The sequence below is a fragment of the Postia placenta genome (assembly GCF_002117355.1).
Source record: "Postia placenta MAD-698-R-SB12 unplaced genomic scaffold POSPLAscaffold_14, whole genome shotgun sequence".
Taxonomy (NCBI): domain Eukaryota; kingdom Fungi; phylum Basidiomycota; class Agaricomycetes; order Polyporales; family Adustoporiaceae; genus Rhodonia; species Rhodonia placenta.
Window position 1 is genome coordinate 82,697 of NW_020169845.1, and position 24,823 is coordinate 107,519.

The 24,823-nt window shown below is 54.1% G+C and overlaps 7 protein-coding genes across 7 annotated transcripts; 4 read left to right on the top strand and 3 right to left on the bottom strand.

Moving 5' to 3' along the window:
- Positions 1-677: 677 nt before the first annotated feature.
- Positions 678-3,547, bottom strand: POSPLADRAFT_1049284 (hypothetical protein; the record flags this gene model as incomplete). The annotated part of the gene is made up of 8 exons (XM_024479703.1): positions 678-761; positions 820-1,507; positions 1,662-1,737; positions 1,800-1,890; positions 1,949-3,104; positions 3,161-3,333; positions 3,412-3,450; positions 3,518-3,547. 8 exons carry the CDS (start codon positions 3,545-3,547, stop codon positions 678-680), a joined length of 2,337 nt encoding a protein of 778 aa, XP_024335244.1.
- Positions 3,548-9,156: 5,609 nt separating this feature from the next.
- POSPLADRAFT_1067481 (hypothetical protein) lies at positions 9,157-11,582 on the top strand (the record flags this gene model as incomplete). The annotated part of the gene is made up of 11 exons (XM_024482189.1): positions 9,157-9,233; positions 9,287-9,315; positions 9,367-9,418; positions 9,480-9,609; positions 9,738-9,796; positions 9,853-10,063; positions 10,113-10,154; positions 10,197-10,200; positions 10,288-10,643; positions 10,692-11,001; positions 11,055-11,582. 11 exons carry the CDS (start codon positions 9,157-9,159, stop codon positions 11,372-11,374), a joined length of 1,590 nt encoding a protein of 529 aa, XP_024335245.1. The 3' UTR covers positions 11,375-11,582.
- A 1,294-nt stretch (positions 11,583-12,876) lies between these two features.
- POSPLADRAFT_1049286 (hypothetical protein) lies at positions 12,877-14,089 on the top strand (the record flags this gene model as incomplete). The annotated part of the gene is made up of 5 exons (XM_024479704.1): positions 12,877-12,885; positions 12,997-13,206; positions 13,269-13,310; positions 13,791-13,946; positions 13,994-14,089. The coding sequence occupies 5 exons, from the start codon at positions 12,877-12,879 to the stop codon at positions 14,087-14,089; spliced, it is 513 nt and encodes a 170-aa protein (XP_024335246.1).
- Positions 14,090-14,414: 325 nt separating this feature from the next.
- POSPLADRAFT_1152671 (hypothetical protein) lies at positions 14,415-15,499 on the top strand (the record flags this gene model as incomplete). The annotated part of the gene is made up of 5 exons (XM_024486678.1): positions 14,415-14,471; positions 14,520-14,588; positions 14,657-14,782; positions 14,830-15,033; positions 15,098-15,499. The coding sequence occupies 5 exons, from the start codon at positions 14,415-14,417 to the stop codon at positions 15,497-15,499; spliced, it is 858 nt and encodes a 285-aa protein (XP_024335247.1).
- Positions 15,500-15,961: 462 nt separating this feature from the next.
- Positions 15,962-17,600, bottom strand: POSPLADRAFT_1049288 (hypothetical protein; the record flags this gene model as incomplete). Its single annotated transcript, XM_024479705.1, has 7 exons — positions 15,962-16,131; positions 16,189-16,365; positions 16,417-16,471; positions 16,527-16,944; positions 16,993-17,201; positions 17,272-17,396; positions 17,453-17,600. The coding sequence occupies 7 exons, from the start codon at positions 17,598-17,600 to the stop codon at positions 15,962-15,964; spliced, it is 1,302 nt and encodes a 433-aa protein (XP_024335248.1).
- Positions 17,601-19,873: 2,273 nt separating this feature from the next.
- Positions 19,874-21,762, top strand: POSPLADRAFT_1049289 (hypothetical protein; the record flags this gene model as incomplete). Its single annotated transcript, XM_024479706.1, has 8 exons — positions 19,874-20,099; positions 20,149-20,188; positions 20,243-20,465; positions 20,515-20,631; positions 20,682-21,167; positions 21,221-21,389; positions 21,442-21,478; positions 21,504-21,762. 8 exons carry the CDS (start codon positions 19,874-19,876, stop codon positions 21,760-21,762), a joined length of 1,557 nt encoding a protein of 518 aa, XP_024335249.1.
- A 165-nt stretch (positions 21,763-21,927) lies between these two features.
- Positions 21,928-24,562, bottom strand: POSPLADRAFT_1173430 (hypothetical protein; the record flags this gene model as incomplete). Its single annotated transcript, XM_024488233.1, has 6 exons — positions 21,928-22,227; positions 22,287-22,670; positions 22,732-22,765; positions 22,822-23,128; positions 23,178-24,085; positions 24,138-24,562. 6 exons carry the CDS (start codon positions 24,557-24,559, stop codon positions 22,210-22,212), a joined length of 2,073 nt encoding a protein of 690 aa, XP_024335250.1. The 3' UTR covers positions 21,928-22,209.
- Positions 24,563-24,823: the final 261 nt, after the last annotated feature.

The window sequence follows — 24,823 nt, forward strand, 5'->3', positions numbered from 1 at the left end:
ACTGGGGTATAGTTGCAACGTCAGAGTCGCCGAATAAATATCTATTCGGGGCTTGATACGCGAAGCCCTTCGCGAGAACTCTGCTACCTTGTCATACACACCCTAAAGGCAATATAGATAGATGGAAACAGATTGTCGGAGGGAGAGTCAACGATGACACAGGGAAGGCAAGGGAGAGGAATATTGCCGCAGAGGAAAGAGACGGGTCGAGATATGGCTATAACGGGAGTGAGAGCTGCTAAGCTAAAGGCACAGAATGGAACGGAAGACAACGGAGAGGAAGAACACGGAGAGAATGTTGTGGATAGCAGAGACGATGCTGCAGAGACTGTGATGCTCGGACCGGGATGCGAATAGCACGGATAGCGTAAGAGACATCTACATGGGGGAACATCGGGAGAAGCAAGACGAGGGGGAAGAGGAATGAGACGAATACCAATTACGCATGCGCAGCCACCGTCCGCAGACAACGACGATTCCCGCATACGCGCACGCAAGAGAACTGTAAAGTAATCATTGACTACATGCGAACGTCCTTGAGCGCGAATGTGGGAATGCGGATGCTGCGTTGTGTCGTCCGGATCGTTAGAAAGTCACCATGGGCGTGTCGTAGAAGTCGGTGTGATTCGAGCCCTTCCACTCGTTCGGCAGCATGGGAGGGTGGAGCTGCAGACCATTCATCGAAGGCGAATCGTCAGGAGGAAGCATAGGCGGGTGCAGGTAGGTCGCGAACAGAGACTCCGTGTCGTCGTGGTGGAGTCCTTGCGTATGCAAAAACATGTTTGGTGACTGCTCCGACGCGACCATCGGCGGATGTACGAATGAATGCGGCGAGTTCGTGTTGTCGGGCGGCAGCATAGGTGGATGCCACATGGCATTGTTGATGCTGTTGCCACGCAGTATACCGTATGACCCATACGGATTGTACGCGAAGTCCATGGACGAGCGCTGAGACTGCGAGGTAGATGACGACGCCGATGTAAACGAGTCGGAGTACGAGCTGAACGAGACCGCAGACGATGGAGGCTCTGACGCCGAGTCGTTACTCAAGCGGCGGCGCTTGTTTGTTCGCGTCTCACCACCCGAGTTGTCCACGTCCGAGAGGTCACCGGAGGCGAAGGGCAGCGCGTCCGCAGGTGGGTTGTACATCTGCGACAGATAGTCGGGGTGGTAGGGCCCCGGAAACGCCGAATAGGAATTGAAGTTGTAGTTCTGCCCGGAGTACGGCCCGTTCTGGCTGCCGCCCAGCGCGCCCATGAGCTCCGACTGCATTGACGTCCGATACTCCATTTCGTCGCCGTTGACGTTGTTGTACATCTGCGTCGTGGAGTCTGGAGCCAAAGTCGGCGTGGCGTCCATCGTTGGCGAGGCGCGACGACTCGCGCCAGGGCTGGCCGAGGGCGTCTCGGACGGGCCATTGCCTGCACGCCGAGCGTCATGACGTGCGCGCTTGCGAATGACATCCGACTTCATGGAGATAGGACGAGCAGAGCCGTGGAGCTTGTAACTACATAAGACGTAATAGGCGTCAGCGGCATGCCGAATGGAAGGCCGATACGACACTTACTATAACCCGCAACTAATTCCAACACGAATAGGCGCGAGAGAAGAGGGTCATTAGGACACTGATGTGAAAAACAAAGCCGCATATCATCACTTACGCATTGCACACTGTCTTGCCTTCGTCATCCTTTCGCCACAAGGGGGTGGCTGTGGTATGACAGTTATAGCATTGAGCTAATGTGGGAGTGCGTGAGCTCGCATCGCCGAAGACGACGTAAAATAGCGCATATACGCACCAACAACTTCCTGTGACTCTTGACGAGGGGCGCTCTGCGTGCGGCCTTCTCCGTGGTTGTTCCGCATGGACTTCGGCCGAGGACGCTTGTGCTTTGGGGTCGTTCTCATGAGCATATATGCGCTTCCCGAAGCACCCAGGATCACGTACCAGCTTACAGTACAGCCCACACGCGTTGCAGTTCAGTTCATCATTGAGGCCACGGCGCCACAGAGGAGTATGTGTTGCACCGCAGTTGGAACACTCCGCCTTGACGCCGCCGGGAGCAGAGTTGTTGTTGTTTTGCGCAGTCGAGCTGGCACCGTTGACGGGTGTGGCGCTGGGCCCAGACGAGCGCGTCGAGACGCTCTGTGTGCGCACGCTGAGAGATGGTCGTTTGCTGCTGCCGCGGCCATGGCCCAGTGCATCGCCATTATTCTGCATGTTGGAGCCACCAAGCCGGGTGGGAGTGATCGTGCGAGGGACCATGTCTTCAATGGGAGTCGAGAGCGGGGGGACATTCCTAAGCGCCGCAGTGGATGTGAGGAGCGCCTCGTCGTCCTCGCTGCTCTGCCCGCGGGAGCTAATCGAAGTGTCGAGAGACATCTCCCGCTCCGGCTTCATCTCCACGTCCTCCTGCGCCTGCTGCTCCAAAGAGCGACCGTCATGACCTGCGTTCATGAATCCAATCGCCCAGCCTCCAGGGCTGTCCGCATTGAGCAGCTCGTCAAGAGGGAGCTCGATAGTGGGACGAGGGATACTGAATCCATCAGAGCTAGAGTGGGTGCCAAGCCCAACGCCTTCGCCGTAGGTCATGGGGGTCGTGAGCGTAGGCGTGGGATACAGAAGCGCAGCAGGGCCAAAGTCGTTCGAGAACAGAGACGGGAACCGGAGGGCGGCGTTCTGATAAATGTCGTCGGTGTACCCTGAGCTGCGCGAGTCGTCGTTGGAGGGAGCGGGCTTGCGGCCACGCTGAGTAAGGGGAGGCTCCGTGGTATTGTCGTTCGAGGTCGAGGTAGAGTTCGAGGTAGTTGTCGTGGTCCTCGTATCGTCGTGGGCAGCTGCACGGGCAGCTGGCCTACCACGCTTGAGAGCATTGTCCTTGAACTCGGCAGACGGCTTGAGGTCGGGCTTCTTCACCGGCGCAGCGGACGCAGTCGGCGGGGCAGGCTGGTCGACGCTGAAGGTGAACTGCATACGGTGAATCGTCCCGGGCCTGCCGTTCTGGTTCGCCAATCGCTCGCGTTCCTTCTCAGCTGCACGCTGCTGGATGAGCTCCGTGGAATGGTTGCGTTTGAAGCCTGGCGCTTGCAACTCTTCGATACTGCTAAAGACGTCGACACACGTCAGAGGGTATTGTGATAGCAAGAAAAACATTCGTACCGTCCTTTCTCCTTATCAAGCTTGTCCCCCATGCACTTGGACAGCTTCTTGAAGTCGCGCTTTGACTTTGCATTGTCTGTGTCGACCATGAGGTTCTGGAGGTGCCACAGCCTCCAACTCAAGTTCTCCAGGCGTTGTCCCTGCTCCAAGAAGCTTGCTACCTTGGTGCAGACCTTTAAAAATATTGAGACAGGCTAGCGAACCCATTAAAAGGCAAAACATGCCTTCCAGGTCATCGTCAACGAGTCGACATCGCCGAGGTTACTGAAAGGCACGAAGGACTTGTTACCCTATTATGTAGGAAAAAAACAAAGAAGTAAGTCCTGTTTCCGACGTCCGTGAAGACGCAGAACCGACTTTGAACTTGAGGTTGAGAATGGAGGGCATTGACCAGGCGTAAGGAGGGCAGGAAGAGGGAAATCAGAGGATACAGGGGAAGGGGGACGGTTATAGGGAAAATAGAGCCGATGGAGAGCGTCAGAAGAATGCGGACGAATCCGTCTTCACGAAATGCGCTGCGCCAATATTTACACGAATTTCGCCAATTCCGCCCAAATAAATGCCCGCTCAGGACAAATTGCTCTCACAGGCACGTTGCGCCGGTTCAAACTCCGCGGCGGTGCCACCAGCGGGCCATTCAATACAACTTCTTACGAGGCATTCAAGCGTCTGTGTTGGAATTTCTAGTAGCATTCAAGTGGCATTCAAATCAGGACTATTGGACTCTAACCTTGCCCGCTATGTTCTATTGACCATCACAAGGTCCGATCCGAGTCTTCCGTGCCCAGCATGGACGGTCCGCACAGCTCGGCTCGCCCTTGTGCTTCATATTCTCTACCCACACGTGCCCGTACACTGATCGCTATGCATGAGACGACCGTAGCATGCGGTGGGCCCCATCCCAGGCTAAATGCGTTCCCCAGGGCACCATTTCCGCCGACGTCGTCCCGGGCGTCCGCACAGACGCTAGCCCTCATACAGCAGCTTCGTCGTCGGTTTCCGGCCGTCCGCGATCGCCACTGACGAGCTGCACATTGCGCGGACACCGCTCGCCTCTCGGCCGTAATATAGTACCTCCCGCGAGTGCCCCTCCTACCAGTGGAGATACGTCGCACTCACCAGCAGTCCAACTCCCACAACCGAGCCGGAATTCCGTCGTAAAGAAGGCTGCCACTCGTGATTGATATCCCACCGCCTCGTACCCCAGAAGAGAACAAAATGATCCCACTTACATACGAGACGCTCCGCCGTCAAAAGGAGTCCTATGGCCGCCAACAGCCCATGTACAGTTGACCCGATGGTCGCTCTTCTCGCCATAGCTGCGCTGACACATAGACGGCGTCAATCACGGGATCAGGGCCTTCCACAAGTTGGCCGGCGAAGAGCCTCGAGGCAGATATTGTACCATCCACACATACCTTTTATGGTAATTTTGCACACCATACCCTTTGCCCATAGCAGCATGTGTGCGGGACGAGGGGCGTCGCGGTCGGCATCATCAGTCTAGCAGACAATTCCGACGTCAAGATCCGCTGTTGGCACCGAAGATGTGTCGCCAAGAACTGGCAGCCTAGCGCGAACCCAGCGCTACCTTGTTGTGGACAAGGCAATGGCCCAAGACCTTGCGCCTAGCGACTGCGGCGTCCGCAGGGCCTGTTGGGTCCTGTCCCTGCCGCAGCCGTGCTGTCGGCTATGAGATGAATGCAATTGACCGTTGAGTCCGCGCGTATTCCCAGCACACGGCCCACAGATGCAGAGTCAACGCTTCAAGAAACAGTCCACTTACCACAATCCGTATCAGAAAAGAAGCCGAAGCAGGCACTGTCCAGCTGAAGGGCATCTGCGCTCCAGCTCAATGTGAGGCCCCGTCTTCGGAGCATTTGCCTCCTACCTCGAGGCAGCGGAGAGATAGCGATAGGAATAGCTTGCCAGGAGGAAACAGCTCTTTCTCTCTGGCATTTCGACGCTGGACGAGTACCAAGATCCGATAAGCAAGGGGCGTAATCGATCCCGAGCACTCGCGGCGCGAACTCATGCGCGGGCGCGTCGAGCGGTCACGTGCACCGCGTCTTCCATTACGGCTCGGCAAGAGGGCGGTGCGGGATCAAGGTCGTCTGAGCAGGAAAGACAGACGGAGGAGATTCCCGCAAAACGTGGTGATCGAGAACACGATTGACGCGCTAGGACGAAGTAGGGCTTCCCAGGGCTCGTAGCAGCCACCCCCCGGCCGCGCGGTCAACAGAACACGAACCCCTCGCACATCGCAACACGCGTATCAAGCCACAGTGACTGCATTATTGAGACCGTCGCAGGCTGGGTGGCACGACGCGACCGAGGGGCATACAGTACAGCCTAGCGTCTGCCTCGTTTCCCGGTGACCGAAAGCACGTTTGCACGTTTAGAGCAGCTGAGCGGAATAGCGTCAGCGCGAAGATGAATCTAATCACAGGCCGTCAGCACGACATAGCTTCGAACAGGGACCAAGCGAGATTGGCACTTCCCAATTCAGAGAACATGGCTATGTGAGGACGAGCGGAGCAGTTGGTTGCCCCCGCCACGAATGGCGGGTCAGCAGACCGTTCGTCATTCCCAGACGAATTTGATTACGAAGCTCGCATGTGGATATAGGTCGTACCTATCTGTTCTCGTCTTGCTTACGGGCGTCATTGCCCGGGCTTGTGAGGCACAGCGTGCCATTGCAAGCACACACAGAAGAGTACAAGTTCCCAGGAGAGACGCGGAAGTCGTGTCAAGAACGAGATTAGGCGAAGACGTGAGATCCGCTGATGGGACGTAAGGCAGGCCATTCAGTGAAGGCCCAGGCGAGATAAACACGTGGGTTGACAATGGAGATAATGGCGTTGACGACCTCTGTTGATGCATTCGCGGGAGATTTGGAGTGCACGATTGTCGACTATGCAGTACAGAAAGCGGCAGAGACCCGATGCCGACTATGTTCATGTGGTCGCAGGCTTCGCACGACGTCCATGAGCGAGGTACAAGAGAAGCCGCCGGTGGTGCTGAAGAACCCTCGAAGAAGAGCTATGCCCGCAGAGTTTCCCAGAAAGCAAGGCGCCCGAGGCGGAGAGAGCATCAATGGACAGTCACGGGTCCGAACGATCAGCATCCCGCCACTCGTACCGCGCTTCGCGTCGATGAAACGGGGGATCGAACCTAGACCATCCTATTGCAAAGGTGGCATTTCGAAGCCGAAGACGGATGGTCCGCAGGCGGGAGCGCTTTTAGCAATGCCGGGGTCATCGGCCCTGCCATTGCGCCCATGATAGTTGGCAATTGTCAAAAGCCGCAGTCGCGATGGGGATTTTGAGGCGTCTCAGCAGCCGCGCGCTGTGTGTTGCGACGTGTATGGGAGGGAGCAATCCGTCATGGGGTCAGAAGCGGGGAAGGCACTTGAACAAGACGCGAAATGAAAGGCTAGTTGAAGCAGCAGGTGGGACTAACCAGAAACCTTAGGTAACATGATACAGGCGCCAGGTAAGGGAATGAACGACGGGCCGAAATACGGCGCGCTCTGGAATATGACCGAATATGACCTTGTCTCTACAGGTAGTCCGAGGTCTTGATCGTCCCAGGTACACTTTCCAGAATAAGCGTCAGCATGGTGAAGCACCTATTTCCGGTACCCTCGAGGCCTTGCGTTCCCATGTCGAGCGGTCCAATTAGCAAGGAAGACCGAGAGGCATAGCATAAATGGCAGCGCAATTGCAATGTGTGGCACCGGAAGCGAGCTGGTTGACTCTAGCTACCTGCTCAGTACAGTCGTTACTGCTTTACCTTTCTATTGCTTGGGGTGCAGCATCCTTGCTCCATCGCACAAGGGCTCCATCAGACATCGAAGAAAGCAAAAATGCGCAAGTATTTGCCAGGTAGGTGTTTCTTTGAAATGCTATGGAGTATCTGGAAGTTTTTAGAGTGCCACAAGTATGAGTCGACAGTGCCAGAGCCGAACGTGAAGGAGGCTTGTTGTGAACAAGCTGTGGCACGCCGAAGTTTGAACGCGCCACGTACTGGCGCTTATATGAGTGAGTCATGTGATCGCGTCGTGCGCCGGGAAAGTCCGACGTCGAGGCTTGTCTCTTCTACGACCTCTCCTCCATCACGGTCCCTCGTCGTTCTTTCTTGAAGACCCATGTTCTGATTACAAATTATACAAGAGAAGTTGTCAGTCATCCATTCCAACGTCTCCTGCTTTGGACTATGAATTTATTTGCTGGAGATGTCTCATTACCTCATTTAATGCTAGACTTTGGTGTATGGCTTGTCGGCCGTTACACATTTTCTTTTCCCTGAGTACTCGACGACCAACACTATGCTGAGTTCCTCAATGTCTGTACTACATCTCCCGCGTCGGTCTCACGTACGAACATGAGTGGTAACCGGGTGATAAACGATTGCACCCTGCGCGGTGCGCCCGTTCTGTTTCCCTTTGCCAGAGGTATGCTGTACTCAATGTGCTTTGCATGCCGACCCGTCTTCACGGGCTTCTCTTTTGTCCGTTTCTGTACTACTGCACGGCAGCGTCGTACGCCGGATGACCCAGGCATGTTAATACGTTCGTGAGTGGGATGCCCTATGCCATCTTCAATGAGTTTCGACCAAATTCTTATATATCTGGATCGCACATCCGGGCACACCGCCAATTCAATACCTCAACATGTCGACAGCACCGCCCCCTGTCAATTGTGTTTATGTTCGCTTATTGACGCTCCCAAAACAGCCATGCCTGTCGATCTTAAGGGTCAAGTGGTCAAGTGTATCAAACGATCGCCAGTCATATGACGATGGGTACCATCGATCCTAACGTCGTTGTGCCAATGCTGTGCTGCCAATACTGACAATCTATGATGAGATAGACTTTGCTCGATGCAGTCCACTCGGTTCCTCCAGTGGTGCTGTGACTGTGAGCAAGCCTCCGTCGCTTATGGCACCACTCCCAGCGATTCCGCGCCGCTCCGTGTATCCACCGGAGCGCACAGGCGAGTTGTTTGTAAGACTCTTATGGTTTGCAAATGCTTGTCGTTTAGCCATGTCGTTTAGCCATGTCGTCCTACATCATTTCCAGCGCAGTGCAGCTCGGCCATATATGGCATGACATAGCGCACTTATGGAATGAATTGGTCGCGGCCTTGCGGCGAAGGTCCGTTCCACGAAGGTTTAGCTCCTCATAGCAGTGTCATCACGGACGGTCTTATGAGTCACCTAGCTGGCCTAAATTGATCTGCGCGCCATTCATTCGTGAGCTCCGCGTATTCTGAAGTTCGTAGCGATCCGCATTTCTCCAATCCACAACCTCAAGGCGAAGTTGTGCGTTGTCATGCGACCATGCAAGCCGCAATTTTTCCTTGACTTATACTGACGCAGGGGCTGAGAAATTCGCTGTGTTCGACGGATTGGTACTCATTTGCGTGACTGCCGCTTATCACCGCGATCCAAGATCTCTTGCCAGTGGGGAAGGGGTGGTCGCGGGTCTTGAAAATGAGGTAGCTAGCTCCGGGAAAGACATGCGGCCGTTACCCCAGTTGCCGCTTGCCTGATCTCTCAGATCCAACGTGACACCCGATCAGGGCGCTTGTCGGCGTCTTGGGGTTTGCGGTGAGTAGCTACTATTGTGCGCCCTCCGTTGCAGCAATCGGCTCATTGGTGATTGTGTCTTGCGGACGTGTAGGTTAGTCAAGCTTTCATCTATCAAGTACCCCGCACTCGTCCTTCACCCCGCATTACGTATGGCGACGACTTCCTCGGCTCCGTCCCCACAATTGTGAGCGCCGATAGATACGGTCCGTCGGAGCCGGAGTGTGGAGGGGCTCCAACCCAGGCGACCTTCTGATCACAAGGAAAGTTGTCGGCAGACACTCGCCTTCCGAAAGTACTACCCGCTGGACGCTAGGGTATAAGATGGCTTCCGGTCAGTTACGAAACCCTCGTCGTCCTCTCGCGATCCAACCCACGACCGCACTCACAGAGACGAAACCACGATGAAGTTCCTGAGCGAAGCCTCGGGCAGACGACTGTACTACACGATCAACTTGGTGGCAGGCCTTGCCATATTCTTGTAAGCCGTCTCCTCTCCCCATTAGACGTGCTCATATGACCTATCGCCTACAGCTTTGGATATGACCAAGGCATGATGGGAGGCTAGTCTGCTTTCGTGTACTCCAACATTCAATGTCTGATCGATTGTTCAGGTGTTAACACCTCTCCCGATTACGTTCGCGTCATGAAACTCGGCTATTCCACGTACGTACCATGGTCATTCGGCATCGCACGGCTGTCTCAAGTAACGCTTTACTCGGTATAGCTACGAGGGCCCCTCTGAGGGGTATGTTGTAACCATTACGGAGCCCACGAGACAGGGCGGCATTGTCAGCATATACTATTTCGGAACATTGCTCGGTTGCCTCATGGGCGGCGTGCTGGGCGACAGGTATGTTCTGTTGACTGTCGCTCGACTTGTCAATTAACGCCCTACATAAGGATTGGCCGTATCAAGACGATGCTAGTGGTCGGTAGACTTTATACTATTCCCTTTGATTTCTTAGCTAACTTGATGCCGCAGGGGAGCATATGGGTTCTCATCGGCGCAACTCTGCAATGTTCGGCACAGAACATCGCATGGTTCGTCTCTGCCACAATTAATGCATTTGCAACTCTGAATGTCAAATTCACGACAGGATGCTGTGTGCCCGCGTAGTCAATGGTATTGGCACGGGTTATCTCAATGCCATTGTACCCGTCTGGAGCGCCGAAGTCGCGTCACATACTTCCCGCGGTGCCTTTATTGCCAGCGAATTCACGCTTAATATCTTCGGTGTCGTTGTGGCATACTGGCTCGAGTTCGCTCTAGGGTATGTTGGCGACGGCACAACTCAAGTCCGATGGCGGGTGGGTTCGCTCCTGCGTTGTTATCGATGCGCTACTGACATCGACATAGTTCCCGATAGCGTTCCAGATTGTTCCGGTGCTGGCTTTCATGGTAGGCGCAAATCCATAATCTTGTCTAGCCCATTCTAATCAGAATCGTTCGTAGCTCTGCGTTCCTTACATGCCAGGTATGGCTGTGTGCGGCTGCAGAGTCGGTATCTCGAGCTAAACTGTGCCCTAAACAGAGTCTCCGCGATGGCTCATGAAAATGGGCCGTGTGGAAGAAGCGCGGACAATTCTTGGCCGCCTGCGCTCAGAGACCGGCAATGTGGAAGATGCGGGCGTCATTGCGGAATACGAAGAGATCGTCGTTGCAGTCGAGTTGGAGAAGGAACACGCGGCAGGAAACTCGTACCTTGCGATGTTCCTCGGGTGGCACGACAGCGATCTCCACGTCGCGCGTCGCGTGCAGCTTTCTATTTGGCTGCAGATCGTTCAGGAGTGGTGCGGCATTGCGGCGATCACAGTCTATGCACCCACCATTTTCGCCGAGGCTGGTTACGGTGCGCGGAAATCTCAATGGCTTTCGGGATTGAACGACGTAAGCAGGTTATATGACTGTTACCGCACATACTGAGTTATTGTCTAGATCACATACTGTTTGAGCACCCTCCTCGCTGTTGTCACCATTGATCGGCTTGGTAGACGCATTGGCTTGTGGTGGGGTGCCGTCGGTCAAGGGACTTCCCTCATCCTCGCAGGTGCCTTCAGCAGACTTCTCAAGGACCACCCGGAGAAAGCCACGGAGTACGGTGGCGCCGCCGCTTTATTCGTCTTCACCTACACTGCAATCTTCGGTGCCACTTGGCTGACCATTCCATGGGTGTACCCCACCGAAACTTTCCCACTGTACGTGCGCGCAAAGGGAAACGCATGGGGTGTCGTAGGCTGGTCGATTGGTGAGTCGCCAATCGCCGTAGTTGGACATAGCTGACCGAGCGTTTTCCTCCAGGCAACGGCTGGCTTACCTTGCTCAACCCTGTGATGTTCTCCAGCATTTCTGAGAACACGCTGCACGTCTTCGGCGCCATCAACTTCCTCACGATTCCTATGATTTGGGCCTTCTATCCCGAGACGGCGAATCGCACATTGGAAGAGATGGATCATCTCTTCATGAGCGAAAGCCCCTTCGTCTGGGAAGAGGAGGCGTACTTCAGGAAGTGGAAGGAAGAAGGGGAGCCCTCTGTCGCAAATAAGGGCGCAATCAAGCAACAGCCGGAGGAGATCGACATCAAGGTCGATGAGTCGCGGAAGGAGAAGGAAGCTTCATGATCGAAACGCGTTTCCGGGTGCCCTTTTCCTCTTACTCTGACATGCATACAGGTGCTCGCCGAGTGTGAATAGCTGGGCTCTGCTCTGCTCATCACGCTCATCCGGCGAGACCACGATTCACGTCATAATGATTGCACGCCTTAGCTCCGATTGTTGACATACAGTGTATACTTCCACTTCATTAATGATTTGTTGTAGCTCTGACTGCATTTGTGAGATGTGAGGCGTCATACACCAATTGAGTTGTGATAAGTGACGCAGTCTTCGGCCGCAACGCGTCTGTCACGCTGCCTCAGGTACGATCTGCTAGACTGCTCATGCAGTTGGTCTCTATGATCCAGGCATGATTCGCTCTCCTTCAAGACATCCTCTACTAACGATCCACAGATCCTCGGAAACATTTCCCTGCGTTCGTCCCCAAGTGCACCAATTTGTGGCAAACGCGGAGCCTCCTTAGTTTCTACTCGGAAACACTGGCGTTGGCGTGCGACCAGCTCAAGGCACATCTTGGCACCAACGCTATGCATGCGTAATCAGAGGTTGTGACTCTCTAACGCTTACTAGCAGAAGAGGAACACTATTGACATTGATCGCAACTTGTGATTCGGCAAGCTAACGGAGATGCCAGATTGAACACGGAAGAGCCTGCACTATCCCGTGTGGCTCGAATCCATGGCCTGTCGCATGGAGCCCCAGACTTCGTTTTTCTTCTAGTAGAAGTGTACGGGTGAATGAGCGTGACGGTTAGACTGCTCTGCGTCACGCGACATATTGCTTCTCGGTCAGAAGGTTCGTAGTCGGTCTTCCGAACTGATCTTTCGAGCGGACCCATTTCCTCGTGGACTATGGTACTGACCTATGATAAGTCCTTGAATGGAGATTGCACTCAAAGGCTCTGCGCTCGCTCATAGTCCGCCATCTTTGTCAGGCGGCGCCGTGCCCCACTGCGCGGATTTCTTGCGCCTCAAGCAAACATGTTCCAATCAATAGCGACAGCATCAGGCAGACGTCTTTGTTACACGATCAATTTATTCGCGGGTCTTGCCATATTCTTGTGGGTGTCTGCAGACCGGTCTTGGTTATCATTCGTTCCTTGAATTTCCAGCTTCGGGTACGACCAGGGAATCATGGGAGGTACATCAATCAACTTCTCGCACTCACACGAATCATGCTGACGCTTCATACAGGCGTCAACACCTCACCAAGCTACGTTCAAACCATGAAATTGGGGTACTCGAGGTACGTAACATAAATGAAGGCGTGCGAGAAGCAACAGACACGTTCCTTTGTCATGGCAGTTACCAAGGTCCGTCCGAGGGTCATGTCGTCACCATAACGGGACCAACAAGGCAAGGCGGCATTGTAAGCATAGACCATTTTGGCACGGTGCTGGGATGCTTTATGGGAGCCTGAGGCGCTTTGGAAGACCAGTAGGGAGAACATATCCCCTATCTCTTGATAGAATTTGACCCGAGAAACCACCAATTGGCCGTGTGAAAACAATGATGCTAGTGAGTGCGAGCGTTTGGTACCTAGCTATTATCGGCTGAATCAGTGTCTAAATTAGGGTAGCTTGTGGGTGCTTGTGGACGCCACCCTGTAATGTTCAACACAGAACATAGCATGGTAAACGCATAGCATGGTACGGCATCGGGACAGAATACCTCAACGCAATTGTGCCCGTCTGGAGTGCCGAGGTAGCATCACACACCTCGAGAGGAACCTTTATAGCGAGCGGATTAACCCTCAATATCTTCGGAGTCGTTGTGGCATACTGGATTGAATTTAGCCTCGGTTTCATTGACGAAGGAAAGGGGCAATTGCGATGGAGAGTGAGTGATTCACAAGCATTGTATGGAGGCTTTGTCTATCAGACCAGACCGACATGCAATAGTTATCCACTGCAATCGAGGTCATACCTGTCTTGATGCTGATGGTAAGTGGCAAAAATGGTGAAACGTGGATGTAATAAACAGAACATCAGGACTAGGTATGTCTCCCTGTGAACGACGACAATAGAACGCGCCTTAGACTCTGCCAATAATATTCCGTAGAGAGTCCTCGCTGGCTCCTGAAGATGGGCCGCACTGCCGAGGCTCGTCACATTCTAGCCCGGTTTCGCACTGAGAATGCGGCCCCGGAGGACGCACACGTCGTGGCGAGGACATTGTCTATGTGGCTGCAAATACTACAGGAGTATGTGATCAAATGCTCTACGCTGACTACCGACTACATCAGCACGAGATGCTAGCTATCAGTCAGGTGGTCGGGGATAGCTGCAATATATTTTACGCTCCTACCATTTTTTCTAATGTTGGTTATGGGCCACGAAAATCACAGTGGATGTCTGGACTCAACTACGTTTGTTGGACATACCTCTTATTGAACCAATATATTAAAGGGTCACGCCACATAGATTACATATACGCTGTGCACGCTGTTCGGCATTTTTTGTATCGACCGTGTCGGCAGGCGCATCGGTCTGTGGTGGGGCGCTGTCGGGCACGGCATCTCTCTTATCCTCGCAGGCGCTTTGAGTAGCAAGGACCACCTAGATAAGCGCAGCAGTACGGTGGCGCCGCAGCGCTTTTCTCTCTCGTGTGGGCTTTCTACCCAGAGACGGCAAATCGCACGCTGGAAGAGATGTGGGATGAAGAAACGTGTTGCAAAGCATGGCAGGAGAGGCGTAGCGAGGTGGCGACATGTGAAGAATAAACGTGGAGTTGTCTAGCTGTTTGGTAACTGTTTTCTACAATAGGACTTATCGGCTCAACAATAAGTCATTGATGCGCTTGTTACCCGATTGTATCGAGATAACCGATTTCATCTTACGCCACCATAATCGGACCGGTTCTTCAAAGCAACATGTTGTCTTTCAACTCTCATGCTCGCTACAGAACTGCTTTTCTGCCTCGACGACCGTCTGTAAACTTTTCCGCCACATAGGTGAAGCGCTCTACACTGCTGACTGGATACATATAGATGCTGACGGGCTACTCCAAAGCTTCTTCCAACTCGTGTACGAACAAAGATGACACCCATGGACTGTCCAATACTTGTTTGGATGCTCTTTCTTAACAGAGAAATGACGCCAGAGGTATGTGGTCCATCTCTACTGCGCCATGGCTACTCATGAGAGACTCAGGAGTATGAGAGATGTTATCAAACAATGCGCCAATGCGCCAGCCACGCACAAGTACCGTATGCACCCGCAGTGCCATCAACATGGCATGAATCGATTCGTAAGTTCTTTGTCCCCCCCTGCATGCTACATGCAACGAGAATTGTTTCCTTTTAGGACAAGTCATCGCTCACCTGTTGCCGTGCTTGATGATGAGGCATCGACGAATACCACGAGCCCGCTGGAGAGATCGGGTCAGCCCATCGGGAAAGCGTTATATCGAGCAGGTGCGTTCCGCGGTCGGCTCCTCACATATCCGGCTCATCATTTGTAGGACGTCGATACAACGGCAAACCCCACGCAACGGCTGCGTGCGATGATCGGATATCACCTAGCCTACGACAACAACCTCGTGGGCATGGTCATGACGCAGGGGCAAATGAAGGATGTGATCAACATCGGGCTTGGGGTTAAGCAGCTTTCAGTAACCCCCTCAGACGTGTCAGCCAGTACGTACGCGGAGTCTCTTCACCACAGAGTGCGTATGCCTCAATGTACGCTTGTGAGATACGACGCTTAATCATTGATTATACCTTCCATAGCTCACCCCACTTGAACTGACGTTCGTTGCGCCATCTTTGGGTGACGAGGTCGTTCTGCGGCGACTATGTCTGCTACTTGCGCTCAAGCAGGCATATATAAAGGCAATTGGGCAGCCGCTCGGTTTTGACTGGGCACGACTTGAGTTTGATATTCCAAAGGAGAAGGTGACTGGGGACGGCATACCCTTGCAGGGATGGGAGTTCAGGGTGTGGCAGGCACAGATTGGCATCGAGCGCAACGGCGAGGTCGTCGAGGAATCGTATCAGTGCGCCCTGGCGTTCTTCCGTGGCACACGGGAGAGCCATTTTATCTGGCACAAAGAGCGCGAGAAGCTGGAGTCTTGGGTGCAGTTCATCAACCTGGACCAATTGATCAACGTAGTGCCGAAGTTGATGGACTGAATGCCCCCCAAGGTGGGTTCAGACGCTGTGGCCAATACTTTGGCTTGTAGAGCTTGTGCTCTAGAACTGCAAGGTAATTGTTCAAAATATCTCATATCTCCGTGTTGTGCAAGGTATCCGTACGCACCCGCCATGTTCTGTTATTGCTTGTTGTATTGGATCTTATCATCAGTGCCGTGCGTTGTCGTACAATTTGGTGTGGCAATCATTATCAGACCTACCGGATTGCAGTGTGACCGGTCTGGAGCTGAAGACAGGCATCACTGGGATCATTACTATATGCCTACATTCGTTGCTCGCTAACAAGAAATCCACCAGGGTGGCCTACTCATGGTAATGTAAGTGGCGAAATACATCTCTCGCCTTGCATCAACGCTCATTCCGCTGGTTTTCTTCACCCCCAAACGGGTCCTTCAATACCCCAGATGTCCGCTCTCGGGTAGCCTGTGCGTTATCCTTCATCTACTCTTTAAACTTCACTAAGACTTTGTCTCCATTGGCGCGCAGGTCGTCCAGGTTCGTAAAACCAGACAGTGCGAGCGACGTGTCAAGCTCTGCAAGTGTGGCCTTGATCTGGGTTTCAACGCCCTCCGTACCCCCAACTGCCAGTGCATACATAAATGCCCGGCCGTCTTTAAAGAAGCCAAGCATCAGCACGAATGAATACAGAGAGAGTATAATGTGCTTACAGAGGACTGCCTGTGCGCCGAGCGCTATTGCCTTCATCACGTCGGCACCCGTGCGCACGCCGGAATCGAGCATGACGGAGAAATTGCCGCTTGCTTGGGCCGCCCGCACTCTGGGGCTCTGCATGATCTGGTGCAAAGCATACAGAGATGGCACTGCACCATCAAGCTGGCGACCGCCTGGCATGATTCCGTCAACTACGGTTTATTTTGCTACAGGCTACGACTAACCGTGGTTGGAGACGATGATCCCATTCACGCCATACTCGATCGCTAGTTCGGCATCCTGCAGCGCAAAGTACAACATAAGACCAGCTGAATGGCAGGTCCCAGGTGCGTACCTCAAGGGATAGGATGCCTTTCAGAACGATAGGCCCATCCCAGTATTTTCGCAGGTCTTTCAGGTTCTCCCACGTTTTGCCTGTGTCAGTGACTTGCGTGAAGAACTCTTGCCCGAGCTGCGCGCGCTCCGTCGCAATCTTGTCTCCGGACGCGATCAGTTCGTCGATATGGGCTGCATTGTAGGGGAATTCGCCCTTTGTATCCTCAGAGTGGGGCTCCAAGCCGAATTTGGCCATGAAGACTGGATCAGTGAGCCCTACTTCTGTACCGAGACCGTGATTAAGGGGCCAATATGCCGTGTCTAGGTCTGTAGGCCTCCAGCCATGCAGCATGGCATCAACCGTGACGACCACGACGGAAAACCCAGTGCGCTTGATGCGTGACAATAAAGAAATTGTAACGTCTCTTTCTTTTCCCCTGTTATGGCGATCAACTCACGAAATGGTGACGTATCCTGCTACTTACCAGTACAGCATGAACCACCGAGGTCCGTTCCCGTTAGCTCTAGCGATAGCTTCGATTGAACGACTTGAGGCTGTGCTCATCACAAACCCCACTCCCAGGTTTCCTGCAGCTTTTGCACTTGCACACTCGCCATCGGGATGAATAGCAGTCTGTGCGCCCACAGGCGACAAAAGCAAAGGAGATGAATACTTCACGCCAAAAAGGGTTGTCTAGATGATTGTTCCAAATATCGACCAACCATTGAGATCTCCGCTAGACAATGACAAAGGCAAGACGTACATCAAGCGTGCGAGTAGTCACATTTCGGAGCACACGCGGAATAATCCTCCACTTCTTGAATTCCGCGTAGTTCGCCTCCTTGGTCGACCCTGTACCGGCGCTATCGAAGACGAACAGAAAGGCGTCTACGCCAATGAAGATGTACTACTCTGTGAATCAAACTAAGCGCTATCGTACTGACCTGGCCATTCCCGCAGTTTCTCCCGGGCTGCCGCCTCAAGCCTCTCAGCGCTGACAGGAACAACAGGTGGACGGCGAGTTCTATACAGCGTTTTTGCGAAGCCTGCCCAGCCTGGAGGAATGTCCAGCGTGCTAGCGGGGGGCTCCATACCTGTAGTATGGTGCAAGAGCAGTCGTGGATAGCTAGCCAGTCTTCTACTGCATATAAGAAATCCTTCTCCCAATGCGGGGTCTATATGGCAGGTTCCTGGCTGCGACCAGGGACGTTCCCGCCCTGATTAGCCTCGGCTTCACGGATAATCCTCAGAGCACATTCCGGGCCACCCGGGACGTAATTTTGGTTGTGCTGATAGGCTCGCAGTCTAGTGGGAATACTTCGATAAGAGCGCGCATGTCTTGGATCTCACGCGAAGAGTTAATCGACGATATTTTTTCGAGCCATAGCAGCTCGCCCTGCCGAATCACCATCATACGCTCTCGTTGAGTTCGCATGCAAGCAATCGGTGGAAGTCAAGCGAGTCTATAGGGGGCGTTTTACGTCACAAACTATACAGATAAGCCCTTTTGTTTACGTATTGGTATCTTCTTGTAAGGATCTTATCACCGTTCCTGAGTAGCTCGTTCAACTGCAAGTGTGGCCCGCATCGGACTCTCAACGTCTGCCGCGCCTCCAAGTGCGAGGGTATACAAAAATGGCAAGTATCAGACGAAAGGTGAATCTATCACATCAGCATCGAGTTCGTGAGTTTCACGTACAGAGAACAACGGTCTACGCCCCGAACGTAATGTCTTTGAGGACATCAGTGCTCGTGCGGATGCCCGAGTCGATCGTCACGGTGAATTTGCCCTTGACTGCTTCGCCTTCGGCACTCTTAAGCTCTGCGTTATTTGATGAGGGGCATAGGGAGTGTCGAATCATTGCCTACCTGTTTTGGCTCAGCTGCTCCCAGTGCATAAGCAGAATGATAGAGTCCAGCGTGTACTCATTATGGTGGGAGATACTGTCCACTGCATGGTCAATCGCCAGTATGCCTCCCTCGGAAACGTTGTCCGAGAAAACCCCCTTCAAGGCGGCACGAGATGAATGTCGGTTGTTTCTTGACAAAGCGGTGGCATCAGAATGTATCATTTCTATCTGTCTGGCATCAAAACACAAGTTCCTGTGCCTGATCGGCGATCATAGGGAACATGTTGTCTCGTTTAATCCGCGGTGGTGGGGTGCGGGATAAAACCGACTGGGTACGAGACAAGGAACATGCGTCGTGCGCCCTCAAAGTCGCCCCATTACCTGCAACTGGCGGCGCAGGATTATGGGAGAGGCACGCGCCAGGGACGATGCAGTGCACAGATATATGTGCTTCAGTCCTCACGATAACTGCCCACTTCCCCGGTGCGATGTGGGGAACCTAGGGCGCAGACGAGTAGCGGCAGACGGTCCCCATGTGCGGGTCTCAGCCACCACTGTGACAGTCCGAGTCCTGGCCCCACGGTCCCTGTGGACACGACGTTCTGCTGATCGCATACACCGGTATACCTACGTGGACCTCAGTCGTCTGCCGCACACCATGGCCCGACTGCAGTTCTAGTCCTAGTCTTAGCACGTCCACATGAGGATTATGTTTAATTCAGCATCTTCAAGAAGCGCACAGTGCATTCTCTGCTTATGGAAGGCGCAGTGCCTATTTGGAAGAAGACATGATGATCGGATTGACACTTCTGTTTCTATGTCGTTCATGTTCGGTTGTGTCATCGTCCGAGTTCATGTCACTCTTGCTCATGAAGTAAGAGCGATGTGCAGGTTTGATTTTTCTCCACACTCTGGACACTGCGCGGTTGCTCAGCCTGAAGAGTATTTCAACAAGTATTGACAGCACGAGAGGAATGGCGAGCGGCATCACAACAAGCAAGTCTTTGTATCCCTCGTAAATCAGCAAGTGTAACTTGTGGGATGGAACTCACGCCTCTCAATCGCTAGGTCCCGGTCCTATAAAATTCATGGTGTGTCCTTTGCCTCCTACCTCCAAGTCATCCGTCATTATCGTGAAGCGACTGAATTGCTGATGACCAGGGGCAAAAAGTCCTCTTTCTCACATCGCCGGACTTCATTGAAACTCACAGCGCCGCACTCGAGCCAAGCCTGGGTCTCCTCGTATGATCGTCCGCGGTGCGCAAGAAAAACACGCACAAGCTTCTAGATTTAGACATCCAGGAGTGTTGTTCAGTGAGTAATGGACACTTGCTAGCTTGTTTTCTATGAGCGCAAACGTGAATTGCAGCACTGTGTGACTGTTGCCCAACGCTGAGGCCTTCAGCCACCAGGCCAAATCGGGCACGGCATTCACCGACGACCAGATCTGGAGTCGATCGTCCTTTTACTCGGGATTTTCAGTCTGGTCTCCGTTCCCCTCTTTTGCTTTCTACAATGGCTGAAGTCACCATCGCCACCCCCGCCGTTTCAGACAAGGCGACTCTCAAAGCCGACCCACCACATCCAGAGGAAGTCAAGGATGCGACTGTCAAGGTGGAACAACCTGCAGCCAGCAACTCCGAGACAGAGGCACAATCAGCTCCCAAAGGGGAGGAGGACGCAAAGGCGGTCGTGGAAGGTGGAGACAACAAGGAGAAGATGCTCGACGCGATGAGACAGAGTACGTCGCGCACGGCTCACAAGGCATTCTCGCTGACCACCATTGACAGTCGAATTCTACTTTGCCGACTCCAACTTACCCTTTGACAAGTGCGTGAGCTCTGATCACAATTTCTGACGAGGAAGTAATACATTATCGTATAGGTTCATGTGGACGCTACACACCGCGAATGCAGAACACTGGGTGCCTATCAAGCAGGTGTCGTCGTTCAAGCGGATGCGCGAGTACCAACCCCTCGGCCTCGAGTGGATCACAAATGCGCTCCGCCTTAGCGAGGAGCTCGAGGTCAGCGAGGACGGCACGCAGGTGCGCAGACGGACAGAGGTGCAGGAGCCAAAGGGCCAGTTCGAGCGTAGCGTGTACGCAGTACGTCTCCCCTCATGCGATGCAGTCTGTGTGCTGAACTCAGCGCCAGAAAGGCTTCGGGGCGGAGACGGAGGGAATCCAAAAACGGCTGGAGGCTTTCTTCAACCAGTATGGAAAGACCAATGCGGTGCGCATGCGGCGGATAGACACGACGAAGGAATTCAAGGTGCGTGCGCCTGTGTGATGTCGTAGTTGTGGTCGCTTACTGTCCCACAGGGCTCTGTGTTTGCAGAGTTCGCTGACTTCAAGGCGGTTGAGAAGTTCTTAAACGCCGACCCAAAGCCGAGTTGGAACGGAGAGGAGCTGCTCGTTATGACTAAGTACGGCTGTTCCGCGCTTGCTTTGCCTAGACACATACTCATCGTCCACCACAGGGAAGCTTATTGCGAGATGAAGATCAAGGAGAAGGGTCTCACCGGCAAGGCGGCGAGCCTGCGGAAGCAGAGCATCGCAGGCAACGGGCGCAGGGGCTTCAACGCCTTCAAGGAGATGGAAAGGGAGGCACAGAACAAGGGCAAGGGCGGAAAGGGCAAGGAGAAGGGCAAGCCCGAGATCTTCCTCGAATTCATGGGGAGCAAGATCCGCGTGCAGGAGAACGGCGGCGAAGACGGCAGCGTAAATGAGGAGGACGTGCCGTTCGTGCGGGGCGCCTCGCTCAAGTTCGAAGGCAGCGGGGAGAGCGTCAGCTTTGACGAGATCAAGGTGTGTGCGACATGCACCCTGCTTCCGCGTGGCGATCTGAATGCGCAGAGCAGGGCACGTTGAAGGAGCGCTTCGCACGCGTGCCGTTCGTGAAGAACACGCGGGGCGAGAGCTCAGGTCTCGTGGGCTTCGACAAGGCGCTCACCGAGGACGAGATCAGCTACGTCAAGGAGCACCTCAAGACGCTGAGCGGCAAGGAGGTGACATGGAGTGTCCCGGACGGTCAGTCCCTCCGTTGCTGTGCTGGGTTTCGTCACGCTGATTCCCGCTGCAGAGGAGACCGAGAAGGCATTCCAGCTCGAGCGTGCGCAGTCTGCTGCTCGGCGTGCTGTCCAGTTCTCAAATCGGGGACGCGGAGGCCGGGGCGGCGGACGTGGAGGCCGTGGACGTGGTGGGCGAGGCGGACGTGGTGGCCGCGGTGGTCGGGGTGGCGGCGGACGCGGCCCGCGAGACGGTGGCAACAACAACGGCGGCGCTGCGGACTCCTCAGCAACACCTGCGGCCGACGGGGAGCAGACTGGCGAAAAGCGAAAACGGGCCGTGGAGCCTGACGGTGGGCCGGACGTCGGCGTGCGCGGGCAAGCAGTGCCTGTAATCCAGAGTGTGAAGAAGATTAAGACAGAAGATGGCGCGGTGAAAAGGGAAGACAGCAGCTCATAGCGGTAGGTTCGCGCGCGGCGAACCTGTATAAGCAATGTTGCAGTTCCAAAAAGATAACGGTCGGTCACCGGCACCTTGTGTATTGTAGAGTTCTGGGTTCAGCTTGTATATGCACCATCTTTGCTTGCATCACAAATACGCATTGAGATAGTTTCCTCGTATGACAAAGAGAGAGTAGCTCGAATACTTCCAGAACGAGACAAGGACGAAGCAACAGGCGAAGAGAGGAGTGGGGGTCCACGACACGTACGCGGGCGAATAAAATACAAATGGTACAAGATGGACGGGACAGTCTACGAACGAGTTGGTCGAATGATGCTGAGCGATCAGAGCGAGTACAAGATAACAGATCCGGGTTCTGAATATGGTCCATTGCACGCAACTAGAACTTGTAGGTATCCTGAAGAATATGTCAGCATATAAAGAATAGCAAGGCAGTCATATGTGTAGTCTTCGTACCTTGATTTCTTGCGCATACCGTTCCGCGATCTTCCGCCGCTGGGTTTTCTGAGCGGCGGTGACGAGACCGCTCTCAGGCGTCCACTCGTCTGCTGTAAGAATCACAGCCTGGAGTAACTCCATCTGCTTGAGGCCGTTTTTCTTGCCTATGGCATTGCACTCCTTGAGGATGAGCTCGCGAACGCGATCGTCCTTGCACAGGTCGGCCATGGTCGTGTTCGACGCAGGGCCCACCGATTTGTGCTCGAGGGTGTGCTGCAATTGTTGCTCATGCGGGATGATTATCGCGATGGGCTGCTTCGCGTTCGGGTCGGCGTGAACGCAGACATTTGAGACGAGGTTGCAGGACTTGTAGATCGACTCTAAGCGCTCGAGTGCGATGTACTGCGGAAAAACCATACAGTCAGAGCGAACAGAGGAAAAGAGGCACGTGGTTTCAGCTCACCTCTCCACCCTGTAGCTTGACAAGGTTCTTGATACTGCGAATCTAACGCTTCAGCACGAGAGCCATAGAGGGACGACGGTCAACACTGACCGATCAATGAGGTCCAGAGTACCATCAGGGTTCCACTGCCCGACGTCGCCCGTTCGGAACCAGCCGTCTTTGGCGAATATTGACTCGTCGTTGTTCAGGTCGTCCCGCTTTAAGTATCCCTTGATGACGGAGTTTCCGCGAATCCACACTTCGCCCTGCGGCGGGTCGTTCGTTGACAGGTAGTTTGCCTCCGGGACGTCCTTCAGCTTGATCTCAATCGAGGGCATAGGCAGTCCGACTGAGCCCAGGCGCGTGTATTCAGGAGGGAACACCGCACACATGCCACACGACTCCGTCATTCCGTAGCCTGTCAGGAGCTCAGTAGGTGTGGCCTTTCGAGAATGGGTATAACATACCGGGAATGACCTTCACGAGTGCGAGTGTTAGGAACTCCTGTGTCTCCCGGCTCAGTGCGGCGCCACCGGTCAGGGCGAGACGCAGCCTGCCTCCGGTGGCCGCGCGGACTTGGCTGAAGACCGCGCTGTCCGCCAGCCCAGTCAGGACAGGAACACCAGCTTTCTTGATGGCAACTGCCCCATTGAACATGCTCTTCTTGAATGACCCCGAAGCGCTGATCTTGCCCTCAATACCCTTCCGGATCATCTCCCAAACCTGCGGCACCCCGACCATGATGGTGGGGCGGAACGCGCGGATGTCGCCCAGACATTGGCGCACCGACGTGTCCATGAGCGTCCGCACGCGTGCGTACCCGAACGTCATTCCGACGAAGAACAGGCACATCTCGACGATGTACTCCATCACGTGCGACAGCGGCAGGTACGCGAGGTACGCGTCGTGCGGCTTCAGGAAGTGCCCGAGGTACGCGTAGACAGCACCCAACGATGCGATCGCGTTGGCGTGCGTGATGACTGCGCCCTTGGGAGCACCAGTTGTCCCGCTCGTGTACATGATACACGCCATGTCAGAGGGTTCCGGGACGCGACTTTTCAGCGCTTCCGCCGACACTTTCTTTCCTAGCTCCCGTAACTCGTCCAGAGTGAGCACCTTGATGCCCTCCTTCGCGTTGAGAATCTTCTCCACGACACTTGGGTCCGCCGTACCGTCGTGGATGACAAACTGCAGGGAGGGGACATTCGCCGCGACGTTCGCGACGACTTTGAGCAGGTCCGCGTTTGTGAACATGGCGATACACTCAGGCTCATTGAGCGCATGCTGCAAGCCCGACTCGCCAAGCGTCTCGTAAGCCGTCGCAATCGGGGTGCCAATGGCTGCACAGCCGTATGATACAAGCTGCCAATTAGCGCTACAAAACAGCGCTCAGCGCGGGTTCATGACGAGGTGCTCGGCTGACGCACCTGGTTCCAGCGTAGACATTCACAACATCCGACTTGGCTACACCAAGCTGCAGGAAGCCTGCAGCAACCTCGAGTGCGGCGTCCTTCACCTGAATAAAGCTGAGGTACTTGTAGTCGCTCAGCTGGAAGTATTTCCACGTCTTCTTCTCCGTGACCTCCTTTCCTCCAACGGTTTTCTTCACTTCCTTCACCTCTTCGTGGACGTCGATGATGTCCCGTGTCCCGTATGAGTCTTTCGTGCCGTGTGTGCGGGCAGCGTAAAGCAAAACATCGTACACGGTGTCAATGCCCTCCCAGGGCTGGGTAACGAGTTTGTCCGCCGTCAACCCGTTTCGGCGGATTCTGGTTTCTCCCTCAACCTTCTCTGGGCCAACCTCGACAGAGCCAGACTTGCCGTAGCGTCCAGAATCCATGCGGGACATTGTGGTGGTTAGGGGTGAGGAGTTGCTTGGCACGCAGTACCCCGCATTCGTCATCCCCAGCCGGAACAAAAGGCCGATAAAGCCATAATTGGGTTATGAGGTAATGTAACCCCCTATAGTCCAATATCATTAATCATCGACTGACCACAGTCCTACAGCGCTTTATGCTAGCAAATACTAGTCAGTGCATGCGCTTCGAGACAGAGATCAATTAAGAGCTTTAATGGCATCTCCTTCTGTTTGTAGTGCTTCCGTAGACATCAT